At 35.4% G+C, this 21,793-nt stretch overlaps 4 protein-coding genes and 1 non-coding gene across 8 annotated transcripts; 2 read left to right on the top strand and 3 right to left on the bottom strand.

The window, feature by feature from the left end:
- Positions 1–317: 317 nt before the first annotated feature.
- Positions 318–389, top strand: TRNAD-GUC (transfer RNA aspartic acid (anticodon GUC)). The gene has a single exon. It is a non-coding gene; the product is annotated as a tRNA-Asp (tRNA).
- A 2,175-nt stretch (positions 390–2,564) lies between these two features.
- On the bottom strand, positions 2,565–5,885 carry LOC103335459 (B3 domain-containing transcription factor VRN1). 4 transcript variants are annotated; one of them, XM_008238468.2, is made up of 5 exons: positions 5,575–5,882; positions 3,610–4,150; positions 3,466–3,522; positions 3,185–3,384; positions 2,565–3,097 (listed from the first exon to the last, which is right to left on the bottom strand). In XM_008238468.2, the coding sequence occupies exons 1-5, from the start codon at positions 5,641–5,643 to the stop codon at positions 2,789–2,791; spliced, it is 1,176 nt and encodes a 391-aa protein (XP_008236690.1). In that variant the 5' UTR covers positions 5,644–5,882; the 3' UTR covers positions 2,565–2,788. The 4 variants fall into 4 exon arrangements, with proteins under 4 accessions (XP_008236690.1, XP_016650771.1, XP_008236689.1 ...); XM_016795285.2 differs by having other exon boundaries at positions 3,185–3,381; positions 5,575–5,881; XM_008238467.2 differs by having other exon boundaries at positions 3,185–3,381; positions 3,466–4,150; positions 5,575–5,885.
- Positions 5,886–9,332: 3,447 nt separating this feature from the next.
- LOC103335460 (B3 domain-containing protein Os01g0723500-like) lies at positions 9,333–12,738 on the bottom strand. Its single transcript, XM_008238469.2, has 5 exons — positions 12,562–12,738; positions 11,963–12,074; positions 11,353–11,815; positions 11,078–11,241; positions 9,333–9,796 (listed from the first exon to the last, which is right to left on the bottom strand). The coding sequence occupies exons 2-5, from the start codon at positions 12,041–12,043 to the stop codon at positions 9,554–9,556; spliced, it is 951 nt and encodes a 316-aa protein (XP_008236691.2). The 5' UTR covers positions 12,044–12,074; positions 12,562–12,738; the 3' UTR covers positions 9,333–9,553.
- A 1,521-nt stretch (positions 12,739–14,259) lies between these two features.
- On the top strand, positions 14,260–16,482 carry LOC103335461 (uncharacterized). Its single transcript, XM_008238470.3, has 4 exons — positions 14,260–14,527; positions 14,930–15,267; positions 15,555–15,662; positions 15,762–16,482. Exons 2-4 carry the CDS (start codon positions 14,953–14,955, stop codon positions 16,038–16,040), a joined length of 702 nt encoding a protein of 233 aa, XP_008236692.1. The 5' UTR covers positions 14,260–14,527; positions 14,930–14,952; the 3' UTR covers positions 16,041–16,482.
- Positions 16,483–16,641: 159 nt separating this feature from the next.
- LOC103335481 (uncharacterized) lies at positions 16,642–20,052 on the bottom strand. The gene is made up of 5 exons (XM_008238491.3): positions 19,498–20,052; positions 19,131–19,370; positions 17,902–17,985; positions 17,538–17,667; positions 16,642–17,231 (listed from the first exon to the last, which is right to left on the bottom strand). The coding sequence occupies exons 1-5, from the start codon at positions 19,773–19,775 to the stop codon at positions 16,854–16,856; spliced, it is 1,110 nt and encodes a 369-aa protein (XP_008236713.3). The 5' UTR covers positions 19,776–20,052; the 3' UTR covers positions 16,642–16,853.
- Positions 20,053–21,793: the final 1,741 nt, after the last annotated feature.

Below are 21,793 nucleotides of genomic sequence, written 5' to 3'. Positions count from 1 at the left end.
TTATATAGTTTGTATTAAATAAATTGTTAAAGTCCTCAAACAAGAAAAGAACTTAAGATATTCTCACACAAATTCACAATCTTTAAAAGCAGACCACATAATTCGCACACCAAAGAACTTGTTGAATAGTTGGAGGCTTAAACCAAAACGGGTGAACAATAAGATTAGACTATAGTTTGTTATTTGTTTTAAAAGCAGACCACAAAAATTGAATAGTTGGCTTAAAGCGAAAGGTTATTGGAACGGAAGGGGAAAAAAAAGTAAATAATAAAAATGAAACGTATTTATAATAAAACATATAAAGAACTAACAACAGAGTCGTTGTAGTATAGTGGTAAGTATTCCCGCCTGTCACGCGGGTGACCCGGGTTCGATCCCCGGCAACGGCGATTTATTTTTTAAGTTCAACGTTCCAAACTCTCTGTTTACCTTTTTCTCCATTTCTCACTAACCAATCATCAAAATAGTTAATGAACCCATTCCAAACTCTCTCTCTCTTTTTCCTTTTCTTTCTCTCTTTATATTCTCAGCAACCAATCACTAAAAAAAGCACTAATGAACCCATCAGATTCCAGAAGTAGAACATGGCCCTTTAGTTTCTTTTTTCTTTTCTTTTTTTCTTTTTCCTGCTGGTGGGAAATTATAAATGTTAATGATTTTTTGGAATTATATGACCATAGCGACAAATCGATTACATGCTTACAGAATGTCAAGCTCAAAACTTATGAATATGATGACCCTTAAACTCAAACAAATGCAACTTACAACTACACACAAACACATCCACAGAGAGAGAGAGAGAGAGAGAGAGAGAGAGAGAGCACTGGCCTTAAAGAACACAAAGTAAAAGAAGAACAGCTGAGCCCAAAGATAAAAAATAAAAGAAGATCATTCAAAGTTTAAAGCGAAGAAAAGGAGAACCCATTACGCATCCGAAGCCCCCACAAGCCAAACCACATTAAAGCAAAACATCAAACTAAAATAAAACAAATTATATTCATAAAAAAAAAGGTCAGAAATCTTCCCATGAACTTAAGCTCAAGATATAAAATGGAAATTTGCCATCTACTTCTGAGAGAGATACGATTAATAAATATGATGCAAATAGATTTATTATTTTGTTTTGATTTTAAAAGAAGACTTGCATGTGAATTATCTTAAGCCCAGGCTCCTAGCCTACTAACTTTTTTTAATATATATTTTTTTGCCTTGGCCTCAGCCTACCACCTTTTCAAAAAGCACAGCTTGCTTTCGGACATAAAATAGTATAAATCTTGTAGTTTTCTATTTCTCAACTTTTCAAAACTTCCAAATCGAGTATTAGGTAGTCTTGTCTATCTTTTTAAAATGAAGATACAAAAATATTTATATATTTGACCTAATGTGGAATCAATCAACATATTCTCTTATTAGGTAATAATAATTAAATTTTTATAGATACGACGTTTGAAATTAACAATTTAAAAACATAACATGTTAAATTGTTTAATATCCGTAAACACTAAGAAGCGATAAAGAATGAAGCAAAAACCCCCAAAAGGTCATGGCAAATTACAACCTAGTTGAAATTTTCATGTATTTTTTAGCTGGTCAAAAGAAGAAAGGAAATATTCCCACGATCCAAACAATCCCATGGCAAATCTCCCCATGGCAAATCTTTTGGCTTTTTCGCGAGTCCTTCACGAAATGTGGACAAGCCACCTCTTGGCCAACCCCCACTCTCCCACTTGAAAAAATAAAAAATTATACAAATATTATAAAGAAAAAGAATAAGCCGTATGAAGTAAAAGACAAAAAATTATTTGTTACAAGCAGCATCTTGAGCTGACTCAGCTTAAGATGCGACCCTTCCCCTTTTCGACAGCTTAATTTTCGGCAACCAAACAGAACTATGACTTCTTGGATAGTAGAGGATGTATAGCATTAACTTGTGGAAGAGGCCAGCTCTTTTTGGTGTACTAACTTGATTGATCCCTTGGTTTGATATGAACGAATTTGTGTTCGTTCGTACGAGAGTTGATGTGTTAATTAACAGTTGATTATGATCAGTAATGTGCTTAGCTAATGATCAAAAATGTTATTTTTATTGCAAACAGGTGTCATGTTGTGAATTTTTCAGTTGCAGCTGCCCAACTCATCAAATACCAACCCATGAAAGTCATCAACCACTTCCGTTGATCTCTATAAAATTCTGGAAAAGGTTGCCACAAAAAGAAAGAACTGAGCCGAAAGTATAATATAATGAGGCTTTTCCTTTTGGACATTTAGAATGAGAATAGTGACTTTGAGTGAGTGAGGCCTCTCTTTTTTACCCCCTTTTTTTCTTTTCTTTATTAAAAAAATTATAAAGACAACCTAAAAATATGGTTTTCAAGGAGATTCTGAATTCTTTTCTTTTTGACCATATTTCTAAACCCTGTGCTCTCTCCACCTGAGCTTACGAACGTCTAGCGTCTGAAGATCAGAGGAAATGTCACATAAAAAAAAAACTCTGTACAAATGCAAATGAGAATGAAGGATGGTCGAGCACAAACAAATGCTTTGAACAAAAGTTAACACCACCATGAAAAAGAAAATTGAGAAGATTAGGATCCTAGTATTGCACAATCTATTTACAGTGCTTGTCAAGACACAAAAAATTGTATTGAAACTCCTAAACAAAGAAAAAAGTTTCCACTATGTCATCCTGAAAAGTTCCACTAAGTCCACATGAACAACTCAGATCACTACCCAAAGAGGAGATTCTTTGATACAGTTTAGACATCCAAATTTACCAGCCAGGTAGCCGCTAATTTCTAATCATTTTAGCTTGGCTGGCATTTTGCTGTGGAGGTTGGTTCACAAATCCTGCAGCTTCGACGACACAAAATACAGTAACTTTCAGCACAACCTCCTTCATCTTGAGCAACTCAAAGACACAAACATCTCCCTCTCCCAAATTGTTCTCCAGCGTAAACTCATACCATCCCTGGCTTAATTTTGCTCTACCTCCTCTGTAAAGGCATCGAACCGGCCACTGTCTACCATCAGAGGATTGAAGTTTGATGAATCCTGAAACTCCATTTAAATTCTTTTCGGCAAAGCAGGATGGCAAATACTGCACTAGGAAAAAGACACTTTAAGCCAAGATGTAACAATTTGAAATCGACAAACAAGCTATAGCACATCTTATTGAACGACTCACCATTATGCAACCTCTATATAGATAGGATGGTCGAAGGACAACCCTGCAAAAAGGATTAACTGGCTCAAACGTTTTGGCTGCATTAATAGCCCTTTCTCTTTCTTCAGCTGTCACAGTTCTCTTCCTTGCAGATGCACTTTCATAAAATCTAAAGCGTATTTCAACTTCTTTTTCATGTTGAGAAGAAGACTCCTGCACTGCTGCACTTCCGTAGAATTAATAGTGAGATTCAAATTTCCCATCAACAGACTATGACAATCAATATGAGTTAGAGAACTTACTAGGATCAAGTTTTCGTTTTTTTCTCATAGTCTTCTTCATGCTTCGTATATCTTCACCTGAACTACGCAATTTAACTTCATCCACAGTCTTTTTAAGCTCTGTTACATTAAATTGAACACCTATCTCTCGACTAGATTGGTTACCTGCTTGTAGACCAGAACCCTTTGATGGATGCGGGTTCCCTGCATCAGGCCAATTCGTGCAATTCTTAGGTTTGGAGCCATTAAACAAATTCTGCAGAGCTGGAGGATTATAATCTTTTCCAGGGATCGGTTGATTAGCACAGTCGCCAAAGAGCTTGTCTCTCAATGAATCAGTAACAATGGATTTAGGGGTGGAACCCAAGATTTCGACAGAGTCATCGTCTTCCATTTCTTCAAATACTTGATGTCTGTAAACAGACCCTCCAGTACTACTGAGAGCATTAGGTTGATAGTTAATCTCAGCAGTGGTCAAATTAAATATATGAACAGTGAAAGACGAACGTCCTTCATATCGGAAGGTTAAAAAGTATCCGACACGGATTGAATAACGTTCAATGAATTCCTGCCAGCCATCATGAAACCAAAACTTGTTGTCAGCCTGCTTTATTAATACACGCCAAACATTACCATCTGGAACACTCAGCGTAGCAACAGTGGATAGATCGTCTCTGAATTTCTTGACAAAATTTTCTGGGATCATCTACAATTACAAAAATAAAGCAAGGCTTTTTAGCGAGAATAAAATGACCACCATGTTAAGTTGTAAATGAACTCTTGTTTTTTTTTTTTTGTTGCCATTGTATAATATGCTATATCAGTAAATTTGCATAAACATAACCTGAACAGTGCAAACTTATCACCTAAAATGATAGCATTCCAGAAAAGAAATCAGAATTACTGACAGTGGCACAAATATAATACCAAAAGTAAAATTATTTTCCCCACTATATCATATTCATCAAATTTTAAGTTTCAGGTCCAAGAAAGTGACTCTGGATCCAATTAGATAATTACATGAACATAAACTGTGTTACTTGTATGAAACAAATTCATATTGTTTCAGAGGCCTTCCAAAGGAATGCAGGAAGTCAACCATATTTTTCAGAGACAAACATGACTAGAAAAATAGCAGAGGCGACCATTCAGAAGCAGATCACTTTAAGATATGCTCCTAAACAATCACACTTGAGGGACCCAAAATAAAGTAAGATCAATGCTACCAAACGGGGAGTTATTTATACAGGTAAAATCCAATTACAACTTATTTATTGGCTCCAATGCAACTCTTTTTTTCAATAAGACATGTTAGAAGGCTGGCAGAGCATTATAACTCTTTTTTTCAATGAATGGCAGAAGATTAACAAAAATAGTTGAAAAGGCTCAAGCACCAGTTTTGTCAATAAGTAAAATTTAGTATAAATTACATTTCCAGTTATACAGTTATTTGTCAATAAGCAATTGGTCCCAGAAGGTTTATAATCTCAGAATAACTTTCTTTCTAACCAAACAGAGCAAAACTGGTATAAACATTTAATGTATTTTCATCCTTTCAGTCCAGTAAGACATAAATTTAGCAGCCTAATTGAGTTTTGATCCTTATAAATATCAAGAACGAAATTCATTTTTAAAAAAAATTAAAAACAAACAAACTTAGTTTTATAATTCAAATTTCGTTTCCAAAAAAAATCAACTAACCATTCCTTATGTAAACAAACAAGTTCTGAAGTTCTGGGATTTCTATTAGAACATCCTGTGACTAAAATTGAAAGAAAATATCTAAACAACCTTGATTAGCTATTCATCATCTTTGGGTTTACTAATCTCAGCATACAAGCAAAACAAAGTTTCACCCTTTAGGTTTTGACCCACCCACAAAAAAAAAAAAACCCCAAGAGTAGGAATTTGAAGGATTCACTTTCCTCTCCTAAGTGGGTCTGCAAAGTCTTCAAGAAAGAGAAGAAAAGTTTACAATTTGCCATCTGGTTTTCACACACCCAATTTCCTCAGTGACCAAAGCAAAACAAGCACCAAACTACAATCAAGAACAATTAAAGAAAAACAAAATACCCATAAAAACCCACAATTTTTTTTTTTTTAAATATTAAAGAGAGAGAAAGAGGGTACCAGCTGTTTGGCTTGGAGAGTAGAGGAAAGAATCAGCTTGTGAAAACAAGGGCGTATCATGTTTTTCATTTTTGTTGGGTTTTTTGGGTTTGAGGTTTGTAGCAAGAATTAAATTTTGGGGTTAGAAGAAAGGCATTGAAACTCTGTAACTTTTGCAGGGTGAGATTGGCTGAGAAAGGCTGTCTGTGTGTCTGCTTTCAGATCTGAGTTTTAACCCTACAACAGGCTAGAGGCCTACACAAACACTTAACTGGTTTTTAGAGTCAAACAATCGGTTTAAAAAACCTAACCTTGTACAAATACATCTACTCTCTCTAATCTCTACTTGACCTAAAAGTTGAACAAGTCGAAGCTGGGTCCATCTTTTGTCCACATATCTGCTTGAGTCCATTGGGTATACGGGTCGGGTTCCTCACGACAATTGACCCACTATTCGATTTTCTTGTTTTACTTTGTTTTTTAAAAGCAAAGTGTATAAACCACAAGATGTGATGCAGTTAGCAAACTGTCACTTCTTGCTGGTGAGCTACCGTGTCTCGATGACAAGGGTTCGAAATTCTTTGAAAACACTTTGTGACTTTACGCAGTTGAATTCGAACGGAGATTAATCCTACCCTTCGAGTGTAGGGATAACTTGTAGTATTTACCCCAAAAAAAAAGAAAAAGGAAAGTGTAGACATATATCTTACTTGTTAAATACGGTATTTTCTAGCACTATTTAAACATAGATACAGTTGTGGATGTAATTTTTTATACTGTTTGATCGACCAACAACAACAGGACTGATACACCGCCTGTGCGAACAATATGTACGCACAATGCTCACGCCCGCACTAGAAAATCTCTTCAAACATACTACAAAAATAATAGATACTTTAAAAAAGTTGCCTCTATTTAAACTCCACAAACTTTATCTAATAAATGCTTTAAAAACTCTGAAATCAAAAACTGCTTCCTCTTTCCTTCCTCCTTCTCTCTCCTCACTCTTGGTTTTGACTAGAGGCGGCTCTAGGCAACAAAGATGATGAGGGAATGGTATTGGAACCTCTCAAAGTATGTAACCAAATTTTCCAGCAATGAAATTTCATTGGTACCTCAAAAAAATTATTATGAATTCTTCGATATAAAAATATAAGGAGAATTCAACTTGGAAGAGTGCATGATGACTTTTTTGGAACATCTATAATTGTAAGAATACTTTTCCAACCTTGGATTTAGAAAATGAAATCAGAACTCCCGACTCGGACACAATAGACCCAAAATCTTAGACTTAAGACCTTGGGTTTTTTTAATTTTTTTAATATAAATAATTTTATAAATTTATAAATTTACTGTTTGATGAATAAAATATAGGATTTTGATGGATTTATTGGTGGCCTATTATTTAGAGGGCCATTTCAATGCAAGCTTATGCTAAAGGTAGTGGTTATAATAATCTCCAAAGCAACCTTCTAACGTATGAAATCAAATAGTATACTTTCTTGGTTAGCAACCAGCAATATTTAAAATAATAATAATAATAATAATAATAATAAATTTCAATGTTGATATTCTTTAGTTTTGCATCATAATCCAATCAATACCAAATGAAATTAGTTTTGCAATACTGACCCAACAAAGCACAAATATTTTTTTAAAAAAATACATACCATTTCTTTTTGCAACAAGTTGTACTTTAATAATGTACACGTGTCAAATCAGGGTGGGCTGCCATATGCATTCTTGCATTCGACTTGCAATATGAGGAGGCAAACACTGTTTATTCTAGTTGGACTACAGAGAATTCAAGAGAATGTTTTTTCATTGAATTTTTACAAAAATTGAGAAGAAAAAAAAAAGTGTATCCTCAAATATCCAAAGAGGCTCATTTCTATTTTCCTTGGAGAGAATTATTTCGTATTGGAGTCTTTTCAATTGACTTCATAGATTTTGCACTAGGGTGCTTACTGGTTAGAATTATTTATTAGTATTGGACTCTTTTCAATTAACCTGATAGATTTTGCACCAGGGTGCTTACTGGTTAGTGCTACTTATTATGGGAGCATATACAGTCATTGGGAACTATCACTAACTAGATATTAAACTTATCACAAATATATATCGTCCTTGTCATTCAAGACTAGATATCAAACTCATCACTAATATATATCGTACGTCCTTATCATTTATGTGAGTCGAACCTAAAACCTCCTCAAATCAAACGGAGATAAATATCACTAAACAGGACTGTTGGTTATGTCATCATGTTATATATCCAAATGAAATAAGTACTATACATGTGGATAGGATAGACACTAAATGAAAGGGTAATAAGGAAAAGTGACAATTGTTCACTGGTATAAACTTAGATGGACTTCCACTTCTATCAAGTAGAGGATTAATTACTTATTGTTAGTGTTCACCAGAGTAAGCAAAAGACACAATCAACTACTGCTGCTTTTTATGCTACGCACGCAGGGTAGGTGTAGGCATTCATGATTGAACATGATAGCCATAGTTTTTTTATATTTATATAAAAGGAATTAGTGATTTATTATAGCATATGTTGGTAATTTTTATTATTTATTTATTTTCATTTTCACTATTTAATCAATCAAGAAGTCAATAATCATTGTATTGTAGGCATGGGGAAAGAAATAATATTTATTGTACACCTTTTCATATGGAAGCAGATCATTAGATGGAAAAGAAATAATGGAGAGTTAGAAACCAGAGCTCTCAACCAAAATACCATCAAACCCCCACTTCCGGAAAATGCCTCAACTATGCAAAGTATGGCCGGGCTTGATTTGGTTAGCTTTTTGCAAAAGCAAATCCACCCTGCAGAAAAGAAGTGAGTTCCACTGGCAGAGACAACCTTCACTTCCCATCTCCCATGTCAACAAGTTCTTGTTTAGTATGTACTTCAAAGGGAACTTCGTTTGAGGCCGGCACCACACCTCTCTCAAAGGAGATAGACTTTTATGAAACATGGATGATATTATTTTGCTATTTTTGGCCAATAATGCTATAACACACGTGATAATACTTCCACATGTCATAACATTATTGATCGAAGATAACAAAACAATGTTATCTCCGCAATAATTTTTCTCCTCTCAAAGAATAGCTAATTAATGATCTCAAGTAAAGATCAAAAGCAAAAATGCACTCGAATCTTGATGCAAGAGAATGTGATGTTTACACACATCAGCGTTTGTTTTTCTCACATCCTAAAATTGATAACAAGAAGAACAAGGCATGTTTATTGTGCTCATTCATTTGGATATATAATATATATGGCATGTTTTTCTCGCTATCCAAATGAAATATTCAAAGAAACAAACTACCAGAATAATAAAAAGAAAAAAAAAATTACATTTGCAATAATTATGGGCACTGCAGTAGGGTTGGTAAATTCTTTAATAAAACATTCACATTGCTATTAACTGCTGTACAAATCATAGTCAATGCAATTTGACTGGAAAAAAAATAAGAAAGAGTCCATGATCATATTGGGTTGGCAGGTAATTGAAAAAAGGAAGCAAATCACTTTTTTTTATTGGTTGTGTGAAAAAGAAACACACTGACTGCACCATCTCCTACTTCATGGAGTCTCAAATCAAATTTTAAGGGATTTAGCTATTTAGAATAATGGCGGATGAGAAGAGAATGTTCGTAACTTTTATAATTTAATGTGGCGTAGAAATATAAGATAAGTGTAAAAATAACACAACTCTTTCAATAAATTTTCTGCCAAATGATCACCAACTTCAACTGATGGAATATTTTGTTGAACTTCCAACTATGTAAAGGATTATATAGAAATAGATTTGAGGTCACAAATAATCCAGAACTGATTAAGTTTCTAACTATTAAACATAAAAAAATTAGTAGACTTGCACCAACATCCAACTTCTTAATCCGAAATATAACTAACTATTTGCCATACAACATTAAGCAGTAACAAAGGCCATTAAAATTAGCTTAAGTTCCCACATTATCTCTTCCTCAAAATGTGAACCATTATCTGGTACCGGCTCAAAAGCTCAAATATGCAAGTGTCGCCGATACGGATTTGGTTAGCAGATGCAAATTTATACCACCCTGCAGAAAAGTTGTGTGACTGAGGGGAATTAGGGATACAATTCACGGTCCATTTTCCCCCCTCTGCATTTTTCAGGATAGCCTTAAAACCTTTGCCTTGAGGAAAATGCTCCCTAGAGAAGGCTGTGGGGATGAACTGCATGAGCGAAATCCAATTAGTCAATTGAGAATTTGACAAGTGAGGAGGGAGAAGTGTGTGTGTGTGTGTGTGTGAGAGAGAGAGAGAGAGAGAGGACCAAAAGTTGAAACAGCACCAATCAGCAGAGTAAGAAACTGAGATAAACATTCATAAGATTTTTATTCTAGTTTTCTACATGGTAATATAGTCTACTGTGGGAGCAGATATTTTCGTCTCCAATCACAGCGCGCCACGTGGAAAAGAAGATTATCTCTTTTAATTAATTAATTGAACCAGTTTATCTGGCCAATTAATTAATTGGGATAAATATCTTAATTAACATGATATTATCTTTATTTAATAAGATAATATCATTAATTAAGATATTATCCTAATAAAGAGAAGATAATGTCATTATCTCATATATTATCTCCATAAAAAGAGATAATATCATTTAATTAGATATTATCTCAGTCCGACTCGATCCCTACGAATTTGGGTAGAGAATAAACTCAGCATATTCTCTACGAAACCCTAGCCCCGAGGCTCCTATAAATAGATGACTTCATTCATCATTCAAGGTACATCTAAACCATACTCCTTATACCCGAGAAAAATACCCGAAGCTCTTTCTCCCTCTTCACTCTCCATATTTTCTCCACACGGCTCCGGCCGCCCGGTTCACACCCTACATAAACACTACTCCATACCCTTTGCTTAGCTATTGTTTTTCTACAAACACTCGAACTAACTTAGGCATCGGAGGGCCTTTGGCCAACACCCCCCGGGTGTGGTCTATTTACTCCAATCTGTTTTACAGGAAAGGAGGAAGAGAGAGAAGGAAGATCGAAGGTTGAAGGATCTAGAAGCGAATATTCTCCCGTGAGATTATTTGCACAAACATCTACAAATACAAATTGATGGCCTTAAACATTCAAATTGATATTTCCCAAGCTTAATAACAATATGTTAAAACCTGCAGTTAATCATTTAAATATAATTATAACTGTCGCTTCTTGTGAATCAAGTTATTAGAAGCCTAAACCGTGAACATTCTCGTTTCCTTAACAAGTTAACATATACTTTATGTAAATGCAAGTTACTGCTGCCAACGGCAGTGATATTTTATCTTTTATATATATCCTTTCTCTAACTGCATATATGAGAAATTTCATTTCTTGGATGCTTGTTAAGCATGTTAAGTCTACTGCACAAAGAGGACTGATAGTGAGGAACAAAATTGGTGCCCTAAAGCTAAACTAAAGGAATAAAAACAAAGTTAAAGGTTGCCTTGCTTACCTGACATTTAGTTTGTCTGATGATGCCTTCAAAATAAGGGAAGTTAGATTTGAAAGCTTCAGGCTCAACACCTTCCAAATCCTCAGATGTGCTGTCTTCAGAATCTTCCTCCTCTTCTTTGATATCATTGAGCTCAATGGATTCAGAACTTGAAAGTTCTTCACCTGCAGTTTCACATCCAAAATGAAACATAGCAAGCAGAGATATAAGATATATGGGTTCCGCTAGTGATATATGCACATGATATATAGGTACAGCAACATCTTATCACATACCCGATTCAACTTTGCAAGACTTCGATGGACGAGGCTTCGAAGAACTCACAGGGTATTTTCTTGGTCTACCACGAGGCCTTTTAGTAGTATTTTTAGCAAGGGAGTTGTGAAGTGATCCAATCTTGGTAAAATCAGCTTCCAAATCCTCCGATGTGTTGTCTTCAGAATCTTCCTCCTCTTCCTCGGAACTTGAAAGTTCTTCAGTTCTCTCAATCCCATTCTTGCCAAAAATCCTTACGCTGAAATGCATCTTTCCCTCATAGAAAATTTGTAGCATCTCATTGTCAGTGCCCAAGGAGTTATCCTTTATAAACTCCTCCCAGCCATTCTTGAAATACACAGCACCTTCTCTTGTCTTATTCACTGTAACAGTCCATGAGGAATCTGACGAATCCTTCAGTTTCAATATTGCTCTCGCCGACAAGTCCTTCAACATATGTTTCAAGAACTTTTGTGGGATACGCTTGACAAAAAACAAAGATAAAGAAATTTCAGAATATATGCACTTGGTAAAGAATTTAAACAGACACCTACTGCAAAATTACAACATTCCAAGATGAAGTGCAGGACATTAAATACACAACACTAGTTGAAAATTGAAATTAATTACCACACAGTCAGTGTTGAAACCAGCGAGAAGCTTGAAAAATGACTGCTTCTCCTCTTCATTCTTGGATATTTTTCTCACCATTTTCTCCTCTGTTTGAGCTGATAATGATGCTCTGTACAGTCAATATTATTGGTAAGTAAAGGAAGAATCTTTAAACAGAAAAAGAAGAGATAAATGGTGAAATCGCAACCGAAGAAGCACAAACAAACCACCAAACTAACATGAAGTTCAGCTTCTGATAAGAAACAGTGTTAGAGTTCACCCAAAAACAAAGATAACCAGGAATTCACTACAAAAACAACATGATTTCATCCATTGATGGGGACAATACAACTAAAGAAATAATATTTTATGCTGAAAAAAGGAGTTACGGGAAGAAAAAAACCCAACACCCAGAACACAAACAAACTACCGCAGCTAACATGAAATTAAAAAAGCAAAATAACAAGGAACACAAACCAGCAGACGAAGTGGAAGCAAAGATGCAACTAGGAAGAGAAACAAGCAAGAAGAAACACTTAACAAAAAATAAAAATGAACAGATAAATACAGGGAACAGATCTGTAACTCTAAGCTGAAAAGGCAACCCAGTTGATAACCTGTGTTTTTTAGGATTTTGTTGAGAAGTAACTGCTGCTGCTGACTGAGTGGACTGAGAAGCCAAGAAGATGGAGAGAGAAGAAAACTGAGGACTGAGAAACGAAGATGGGAGAGTGAAGAAAGAAGCTCGCTCGCTCCAGCACACTTGAGACTTCGAATATTGGATGGGGGTTGTTTTAAGCCCTTCTGTACTGTACGGAATTAAGGAAAAAAAGACAATCGCATTTTTCAGTTCCCGTTAGGACACGTGGCACGTCACATCTGTGGTCTGTTGTTTAACAGTGTTTAAGTAAATAGTTTTCTTAAATAAAGAAAACATTAATTTCAAAAGACAATCCCATTTTTGAGTTGGCATCTGGACACGTGGCACATCACATCTGTCTGAAAAAACATTCCTTTCGTTGTGCGAGGAAGGACTAAATAAATAAACAGTAATTAAGGATAAATAAGGATTTTATCACGATTCTAATCAAAAGATCGCTCTATTCATTGTGCATCTGCTTCCCTTCCCCTCCTCCCCTACATTTACTGATTCATCTACCTCTGTCTCCCAACCAACAGCCATTAATAACTATGTTTGATTCCCAAATACCTCGGATCCTAGGCCCTTATTATTCTGTTCAAGGGGAGTTCCTTAATGGCCCATTATCGTATCAACCTACCAGAACAACACCAAATCGCAACCACCTCATTAATGTTCCTCTCTGCTCTGATATATATTGGCCTAGTAAAAAAGAAATCTCACATGTTGATGGTTAAAAAAAGGGAACAATAATACCTGATGAGGGGTAAAAAGGGCAACTAAAAGAGTGAGTAGCTATAGTATTTAATGAGTGAGTTAGGGTATATAAGGGTTTAACAAATTAGAGGAAATTTTGGGTTGAAATCGAAATTGTGAGGTATAAGGTCATGAATTGATGTTACGTTGAAGCCTGAATCGATTGAGTGAGAACCGTATTGTGATAGAACACCAAAATATATTGGTAAGTTGTTGATTTCATTTTAATTTGGTTTGCCTTTTTTATTTTCCTTATACCTCACAATTTCGATTTCAACCAAAGATTTCCCCAATTTGTTAAACCCTAATAGCACAATATACCTTGACTCGTGGAGTTAGAGGAAGAAGATTGAAGACACTTCCTTTAAAAAAAAAAAAATTGCACTTAACGGAAGATAATAGAATGTCAATAAATTGTAAACTTTAGGAAACACAGTGACCAATTTGGCTAAATTTTTTTCTTAGTGACCAAATTGAATTTTCATATAGCACCCATTGAATTTAACCTATTATTAATTACTAGCCTCTTGGAGCTTGCGAGAGGCTTTTTTTTAAATAAATTTAAATTTATTTTAGAATTAAAAAATATAACGAGTTGTTGTAGTTCATAAAAATAGAATCAATTATCTAATTTTTCTTTTAATTTTAATATTTTTTTAATATGAAAAAGTGTGAATTTACCATATTATCCTCATTTAATTAATAATTTCAATTCTTAATATTTGCATTAATCAAGAGGATTTTTTAAATATTTTATCATTATCTGTATTTTGCTTCATATATATAGATATTGAAGAGAAAAAAAAAATTAATGATCTTTGTTTCTTACAAAATTTGCCACGTGAAGAGCACCAACTTCCATAACCGTTTCCTAAACTCTTAGACAAGATCCAGCCAGTCTGCCGAGATAACCGTTTGGCGTGTATCGGATGAAAACAATTCCAAGGAACACAAAACCCCAAAAGAAAACCTCATATCACTCTAATAATTTTATTACAAAGAAAATTTTAATTAACCAGTCGTCCAATGTTCTTTAAGAAATCCATTAACCCATTTGCCTGGCTCTTTATTTCCCACGTTTAATTGCTTAATCACTGATTAAATCCACATAGAATTCATAGAAACTTGTTGCAGCAACACCTTTGTGAGCATTGGAGGAAGAACATTCATTACCATTTTGGATATTGGTACGTTTTGGTCATTATTTTTTTTTTAAAATAATTTTATTTCCTATATGGATTAGTTTGCTGATTAATTTTGAGACTAGGGTCCTTCTTGTGGATTAATTCTGTATAATTTTGTGTTTTTTTTTCTGTTTTCCTTTTTGTTTTTGTGTATATATTTTATAAAAATTCTATGTTAGTTTCTGCTGTTGAGATTCTAGGCTTTCTATTTTGTCTTTTTCTTCTTGGATTTTTGAGTTATCAATGTTATGGCTTAGGAGCATTGTATTATAAGACAGCAAAGGCACATTGTATTTACCACAGGAAAAGTTCTACTAATTCTTTTGAATCAACCTCACCAACATTTCTTTTTCTATACAAAATTGTTGCTGGGTTTTTCATCTTGTTTGAGTTGGATTGGTGCAGAAGGTGATCAAGACCTGTTCATCATGGAAACAACAACAATGGTGAAGATCAAGATGATCATGGCCATGCTGTTGATGGTGATGATGGTTTTTGTTGGAGATGCAGCTGATACAAATAGTGTATATGATCCTTGCTCAGATGCAAAAATCCGGAGATTGGATGGTTTTACTTTTGGTCTTGCATTTTCAAAGAAAGACTCGTTCTCATTCAACCAGACTCAGCTTTCACCCTGTGATAGTCGTCTAAACCTCGCAGGAAACAATGCACAACTTGCTGTGTTTAGGCCAAAGGTTGATGAGATGTCTCTCCTAACTATCAACAGCAGCACCTTCAGCCCGGTACGATATTGAAGCACACTTGGCTTATTTGGATGGAATTAAGATTCTTCTGTCCCTTGTCCCATATCTATCAGCTCATACTTTTTAATTTGTTCCTGATTTGGTAGATTTAGTTGGGTTTCAGAATTTGAGTAATTAAATTGATCAAGGGTGTGATGAGACTCAAAACCCAATGTATTTATAATAGCTTCTAATGTCAAATGATAGTTTTTATCTCCTACTATATTTACACATACATTACAAGATTAAGAGTAAAAGTTGGTGATCATATCTCATGAATTTTTCAGATTAAGGCTGGTGGCTATATGGTAGCGTTCGCGGGACGCAAGTATGCGGCAAGATCACTCCCAACATTGGTTGCTGATGATTCAAACACCATAACTAGTTTCACCTTGGTACACCCATTTAACCATGCACAACTCTCTCTCTCTCTCTCTCTCTCTCTCTCTCTCATAGCAGCATTGAGTTGAACTTGTATTTTATTTGTTCAACAGGTACTTGAATTCCAAAGAGGCACTCTTCAAAACTTGTATTGGAAGAAATTTGGGTGCAAGGCATGCTCCGGGGACTATTCTGTTTGCCTCAACAACGAAGATTGTGCTGTGCCAAACTCAAAGTGCAAAAGCAGTGGGGGATCTTTTGACTGCAATTTAAGCATACAGTTGGCATTCTCAGGAACAGACAAGCATCTTCAAGTGCTCAACTCCTGGTATGAGGTGACAAATCTTCGAAGCTACTCGCTGTATGGCCTATTCTCCAAGCTTCTGCAATGATCATGCAACAACTGGAACAGCTCTTTAGAATATGCTCTGATGGATTGGTCTCCAAACTCACAAGCTCGAATATATGGTTATTGTATTCAACCTGGTCTTGATTTTTAGGCGCCCAAAGTCTTCCCGGGAACGAAAAGCTTTCGCAGCTATGCCTATGAATATGTAGAAGTTATATGCACCAGTCAGGGCATCAGGGTGAGCACAGAGAAAAATTATAGAGTAAAATACTTATTAGGGGTTTGCTTTGTGGGCTAACTAGAGACACTGCAAATAAATTGAATCAATGTTGATATGTGAACGTCGTGTAATTTGCAAAACAGCTCGGTTTTCTTTTCCACCTATTTGTTAGTTTTTTTTTCTTTTTCTTTTCATCTTTTTAATCATTCAAGTCCCAAAATTAAGATGTAAAAGGTGGTTCCAACGTGAAATAGACCCGTATACTTTTCTGCCTCATTGGTTTTTGTAGAACTCCTTTGAAATTATAGAAATGCTGTTCCATAATGGAACTTCTATTGTTGTTTTTTTCTTCTAATTTTCTGTCACAGTTTGGAAAATGTCTTAAATCCGAAAATCGTGTTGGGTCACCACTGAACAGCTCTCCGACCATGAAAAAGATAGTTAATATATTAGAGTAAAATCAGTAACTCCACAAAAAATTACAGCTGTGGCATTCTTTTAGTTGTCTTGCTAACAAAGAGGAATATTTGTGCTCAAAAAGAGTTTGGTGACTCCCTACCCAACCTTTCACCAGTTGATCCAGGACTAGTTAGTATTAAGAACACCTTCATGTCAGACAATCTAATCCTGAAATATTTAGTTCCTGCTCACCCTTGTCCTCCTTGGCTTTTCCTTTGCCTCACCATCAACAGTATCACCAGCAGCAACAGCATCTAGCTTACCCACATCATCGACATCAACATGCTTGATGCCCATGAAGTGCACCTCTCCCATTTCTTCTTCTGCAGTGAAGTAACCCTCTCCCATATCATCATGCTTTAAGTCCACGGGTTGATGTATTGTGCTATTATCGAGGCTTTTGGCTGTTTCCAGAGATTCATCATGTGAAGAGGGCTCTGCTGAGGGAATTGATCCCTCTTCAGCAACCTCTGCACCTGAGGTTTCTGATTTTATCTGGGAACGGCGGGTTTGAATAAGATAATGCGCAACCGACTTGTAACCCAGTTTTGAGACCTGATAAATTAACAAAATTTAGCAATTGGTTAGCCATGTTAATTTGTGAACTTGCTCACTATGTACCAAAATCACAGTGCCCGAACTATGTAGTGATTCTAATGAGTGAATGCCTGTATGCATACCCTTTCTCTTTTTTTTCTTTTTCTTTTTTTCAAACAGATGATAGGACCTCACTAAGTCTGACATGCAAGGACCTAAGATTATCAACTGAGAAACCGTGGGGTGCTGGAAGAGAAGAATATTACACCAAATTATATAATAATCACAGATGCATGCAGGATGAATAAGGTTGATAGGGTTAACCTTCCTATACAGATTACCAGTGGGTTCCCACCCTTTTGCTTTACGGCAAAGACTGCAGTTGCAGATGCCCCGACAAGCAGGGCAAACCCAATCAGGATTTTGGTTGGCTTCAATCACATTCTCTCCATATCTGTTGAAGACGGTAAAGTTTAATGTATAGGACCATCAGGGTTCATTACAAAGATATAAGATTGCAAGTTCTTTGAATAAACATTAAGCTAATGACATGCTTCTGAGGTCTTGTCAGTTGTTCTCAAGGTACATGTACAACCTTTCATTCATTACATGTTTTTGGTAAGAATTGAAGCATTAAAATAATAACAAAAAAAGTTACTTTGAACAGGTAACTTAAGAAAGAACTTACCTCGTGTATAGGCAATCTCCACACAACTGCCCTTGGACCAAGTCACATTTGCAGCAATGTGTATGCTGGCCAAGAGTTTTCTGCCTGCAAGGAAGTATGTCATCTCTAAGCATACTTTACCAAGTGAAAGGACACCTTTAATTAACAAGTAAAAAGTGAAAGGACACCTTTAATTAACAAGTAAAAAGTAAGCTCAAATAACGCATGATGAATGTATTGTGAGATTAAACAATGAACCCAGTATAACAGTAAATTTAGGCACTTTTTCTATACTCTTGAGAAGGTACCATCTTTCATTCAGTTATAAATCATATGTATGACCTACGTCAATCATCATTAACCCTTTAAATAATTTTCCATTTTAGATTCAGAAAACAAATTACTTTGAGTATAAAAGATTAATACATGCACGAATAAAAATGCTGCAACAACGAACCAATGCACTGCAAAACTCAAGGAAGAATAGGAAGCAACAACAATTTATATCAGTTCGAAACTTGAAGGAATTCTTTTAAGGACAATTATTCAAATGTCAAACAAGCCACGTGAAATTTTACAGTGTAAACATGAATGGGCTAAGCTTGCGGACTTAAGAGTTAAATTGCATCTAAAATCTTAGAATGTTCTGCATAAGTTATGTTAAAATCTGACAATGCTGTTAGGAACATCATTATCAGCTAGTCAATTAAAGCTGGTTCAACGAATCTGTTTAAAGTATGAAATTAATACATGCACAAATAAGAATGCTGCAACAACCAACCAATGCATTGCAAAACTCAAGGAAGAATAGGAAGGAATCAAAAGGCAACACAACATTTTATATCAGTTTGAAAATTGACGAACTCTGGTGCTCAGAGAATCCTTTTCAGGACAATGATTCAAATGTCAAACAAGCCACATGACTTTTTTCTGTGTAACATGAATGGGCTAAGCTTGTGGACTTACAGTTAAATTGTATTTTAAATCTTAGAATGTTCTGCATAACTGACATGTTAAGAACATCTTTATCAGCTAGTCCATTAAAGCCGGTTCAACTAATATGTATAAAGTATGAAATCTTTTCACAGTTCAAATCATAACTTTACTGAATAAAAATCTGAAATAATATTTGTCGCAAGTTTACAACAATGCAAAAATATCGACAGTTCCAGGGATTACAACAAACACAGTAAGTCATCTTCAGTGGTTACTAGAAAAGCAAGAAACCCATCACATGAGTCATGAACTACCTGCATTGGTGGCAAGTTTCTCCCTTAACCCCATCATATATGCGTTTTCTATCTTCCCCATAGCCATCCACACCCATAGTCCAGCTTGTCATGCAATCCCCCAACAGCTTCTCATGTTCCTCTGTATAAATCTCTGGCTGTGAACCCTCCTTGATACAAATATTAACACTCCCTGAGGTCTCTCTCTTCCCTTTAGGCTTACTAATTTCCACATAACTTACTGGAGCCAGAGTCTTCAACCTAACAAAAAAAACAATTTTTAAAATGAAATTCCTTTTAAGTTTTAACCTTTCCTACCATTTTCTTTTGCATTTTCCTGGAACCCAAACAAGAGGGTCAAAAACGAAAGAGGATACAAGTGGGTTACCTAGAAGAGCGCCTTGGCGGGGACCCAGAGTTGTGGATTTTGGTCTGAACAGAAGGGTCTCTCTGACTCTGGGAACGTTTTGGAGGGGCAGCTTTCGGCTTGAGCTTCAGCGAGAAGTCCAAAAGACCCAGCTTCTGCAATCTCTCCTTGTTCTCTTTGATCCTTTGGTCCCTGAACTGCTCGTACCCTGAAACCCCTGCAGTTCCATTCTCTCCGGTTCCTTCACCACTGTTCACTTCCGAGTTGCCTCCTCGGCCTCGATTTCTCTGAACCACCATTAAAAACAGGGGGCAGTGGAGATTGATGGAGTTTCCTCTGTAAACGAAAGTGATATATTAAAACCTATTTGCCTGTGCCTGTATATTTTTTATTATAAGAAATTGATGTTTTAGAGAGAGAGAGAGAGAGAGAGGCGCCAATACACAATACGAAACGAATGGTGGCGCCAATACACAAAACGAAACGAATGGTGGAAATTCTATTGGGAACCCACTAATGCTTTCTACACCCAAGTTGTGTGTAATCAATTAATTTAATTTAAAATGCATCCATATGATATTTTTGAACAAAATTATAAGTTTTTAATCTCAATGCCAGAGTTTCTTCGATCTTGCTTGATCATTAGTGGAGACGTATCATATTGCCTTAATTTTGATATTAGACCGCTCCGTTATTGTAATGGGCATTTTGTGGCTAGTTTTTGCATTGGCCTTTTGTGGCTAATGACTTTTTTGGCTGAATTATGAATGCAATTATATAATTTTTCAAAAAAAAGAGCAAAAGATTAAAGGACTCGAATAAACAACTAGTAGCTCAAAAGATTAAAAACAATTATTCTGCACGAGGTCTTATATTCGGATGTCTCATCTTTTAATATCATTTGTACGAATTAAAAAAGTCAAAATTGAATTTTTAATCAGACAAGAAAACAAAAAAGAAATAGGCCGGTAAATGTTCAAACTATTATTAGGTAGTAACAGTAGAGATTTTGGCACACATAATGAAAGAGCATTTTGGGTTCAACAAATGACTTTAAAATAATTATTGTAGTCTCCATGTTTAGTAAATACAAGTTAAAACCGTGTAAATTTTAATATAAAATTGTTGGAATAATGACTAAAATAGACATAATGTTAGTGTTATGCACTAATCATGGTGGTAGTGGTAGTGATAATGATGGAGTGGAGTTGATTTTGATGGTTGTGGTGGTGGCAGGAGGAGGTGATGTTGGAGGTGGTGGTGGCAGAGGATGAGGAGGAGTAGGATGTGGTGGTTAGTGGTGCAAGTGATGGAGTTGGATGTAAGTGGAGGTGGTGTCAGCTTTTAAAATAATATTAAAAGCAATCCCAAAGCCTAAGTTAGTTTATTGTCATTTTGTAAGGTTAGTTTATGGGCAATGATTTTCACTATTTTATTTTACACTCCTTTTTAGTTATAAAAAGGAGTGTAAGTGGATAAAATATGAGAAAAAGTAGGGAAATCACCACTCTAGTTTATTATCATTTTGGTCGACAATTGGCATGTTGGCAAGAGAACCAAACTTTAGGTGAAGAAACCCGTAATTGACTTTGGATGAGTTGAGGTCGTGCAGCTAGAGCTGATGGAGACCTTGCGGCTGGATCCCAAATAATTATGGCTCGATTGATATTCATGCACATGGAAAAGTAGGGGGGGAGAGTGAAGCCCTCCTCTCCCCCCCCTTGAGTTTTGTTTTCATCCTCATGATAAAGTTTGGGAAAACAAGCCAACATTAAATATACATTTTGTATGACCATATTGTCCTAATTGACAATTTAGAATTACAATATAGCATTAAATGCATTCTTTTTTCATTTGATTTAATATGGTTATAATTGAAAAATTAAACAAACTTTGTTTTACATTCCGATACAAACCAAACATGTGAAAGGAAATAAAGTGGTATTTCTTAATTACTTTCCCAGGATTACCAAATATGATAAATGAATCTTCATTTCTCATCCCTTAAAAAATGACATGAGAAGTGATTTCCCTCAAATATCTTATGTGAACCAGTGTGACATATTAAGGTCGTATAATTTGAAAAACAGCTCGGTTTTCTTTTCCACCTATTCAATAGTTTTTTTTTCCTTTCATTTTTTTCATTTTCAAGCATTCAAGTCCCAAAATCAAGTGTGCAATAGACTCATATACTCCCTCGTAAAAGCTTATCTGCCTACTGGGTTTTTGTAAAACTGCATTGAAATCATAGAAATGTTGTTCAATTGTCTCAAATCCGAAGATTGAGTCGCTCACCACTCAACAGCACTCTCCGATC

Source organism: Prunus mume, linkage group LG6, assembly GCF_029339155.1.
Source record: "Prunus mume cultivar Tortuosa linkage group LG6, ASM2933915v1, whole genome shotgun sequence".
NCBI classification, from domain to species: Eukaryota; Viridiplantae; Streptophyta; class Magnoliopsida; order Rosales; family Rosaceae; genus Prunus; species Prunus mume.
Note: the sequence above shows the minus strand (reverse complement) of the source record. Positions and strands in the feature narration are given on the sequence as shown.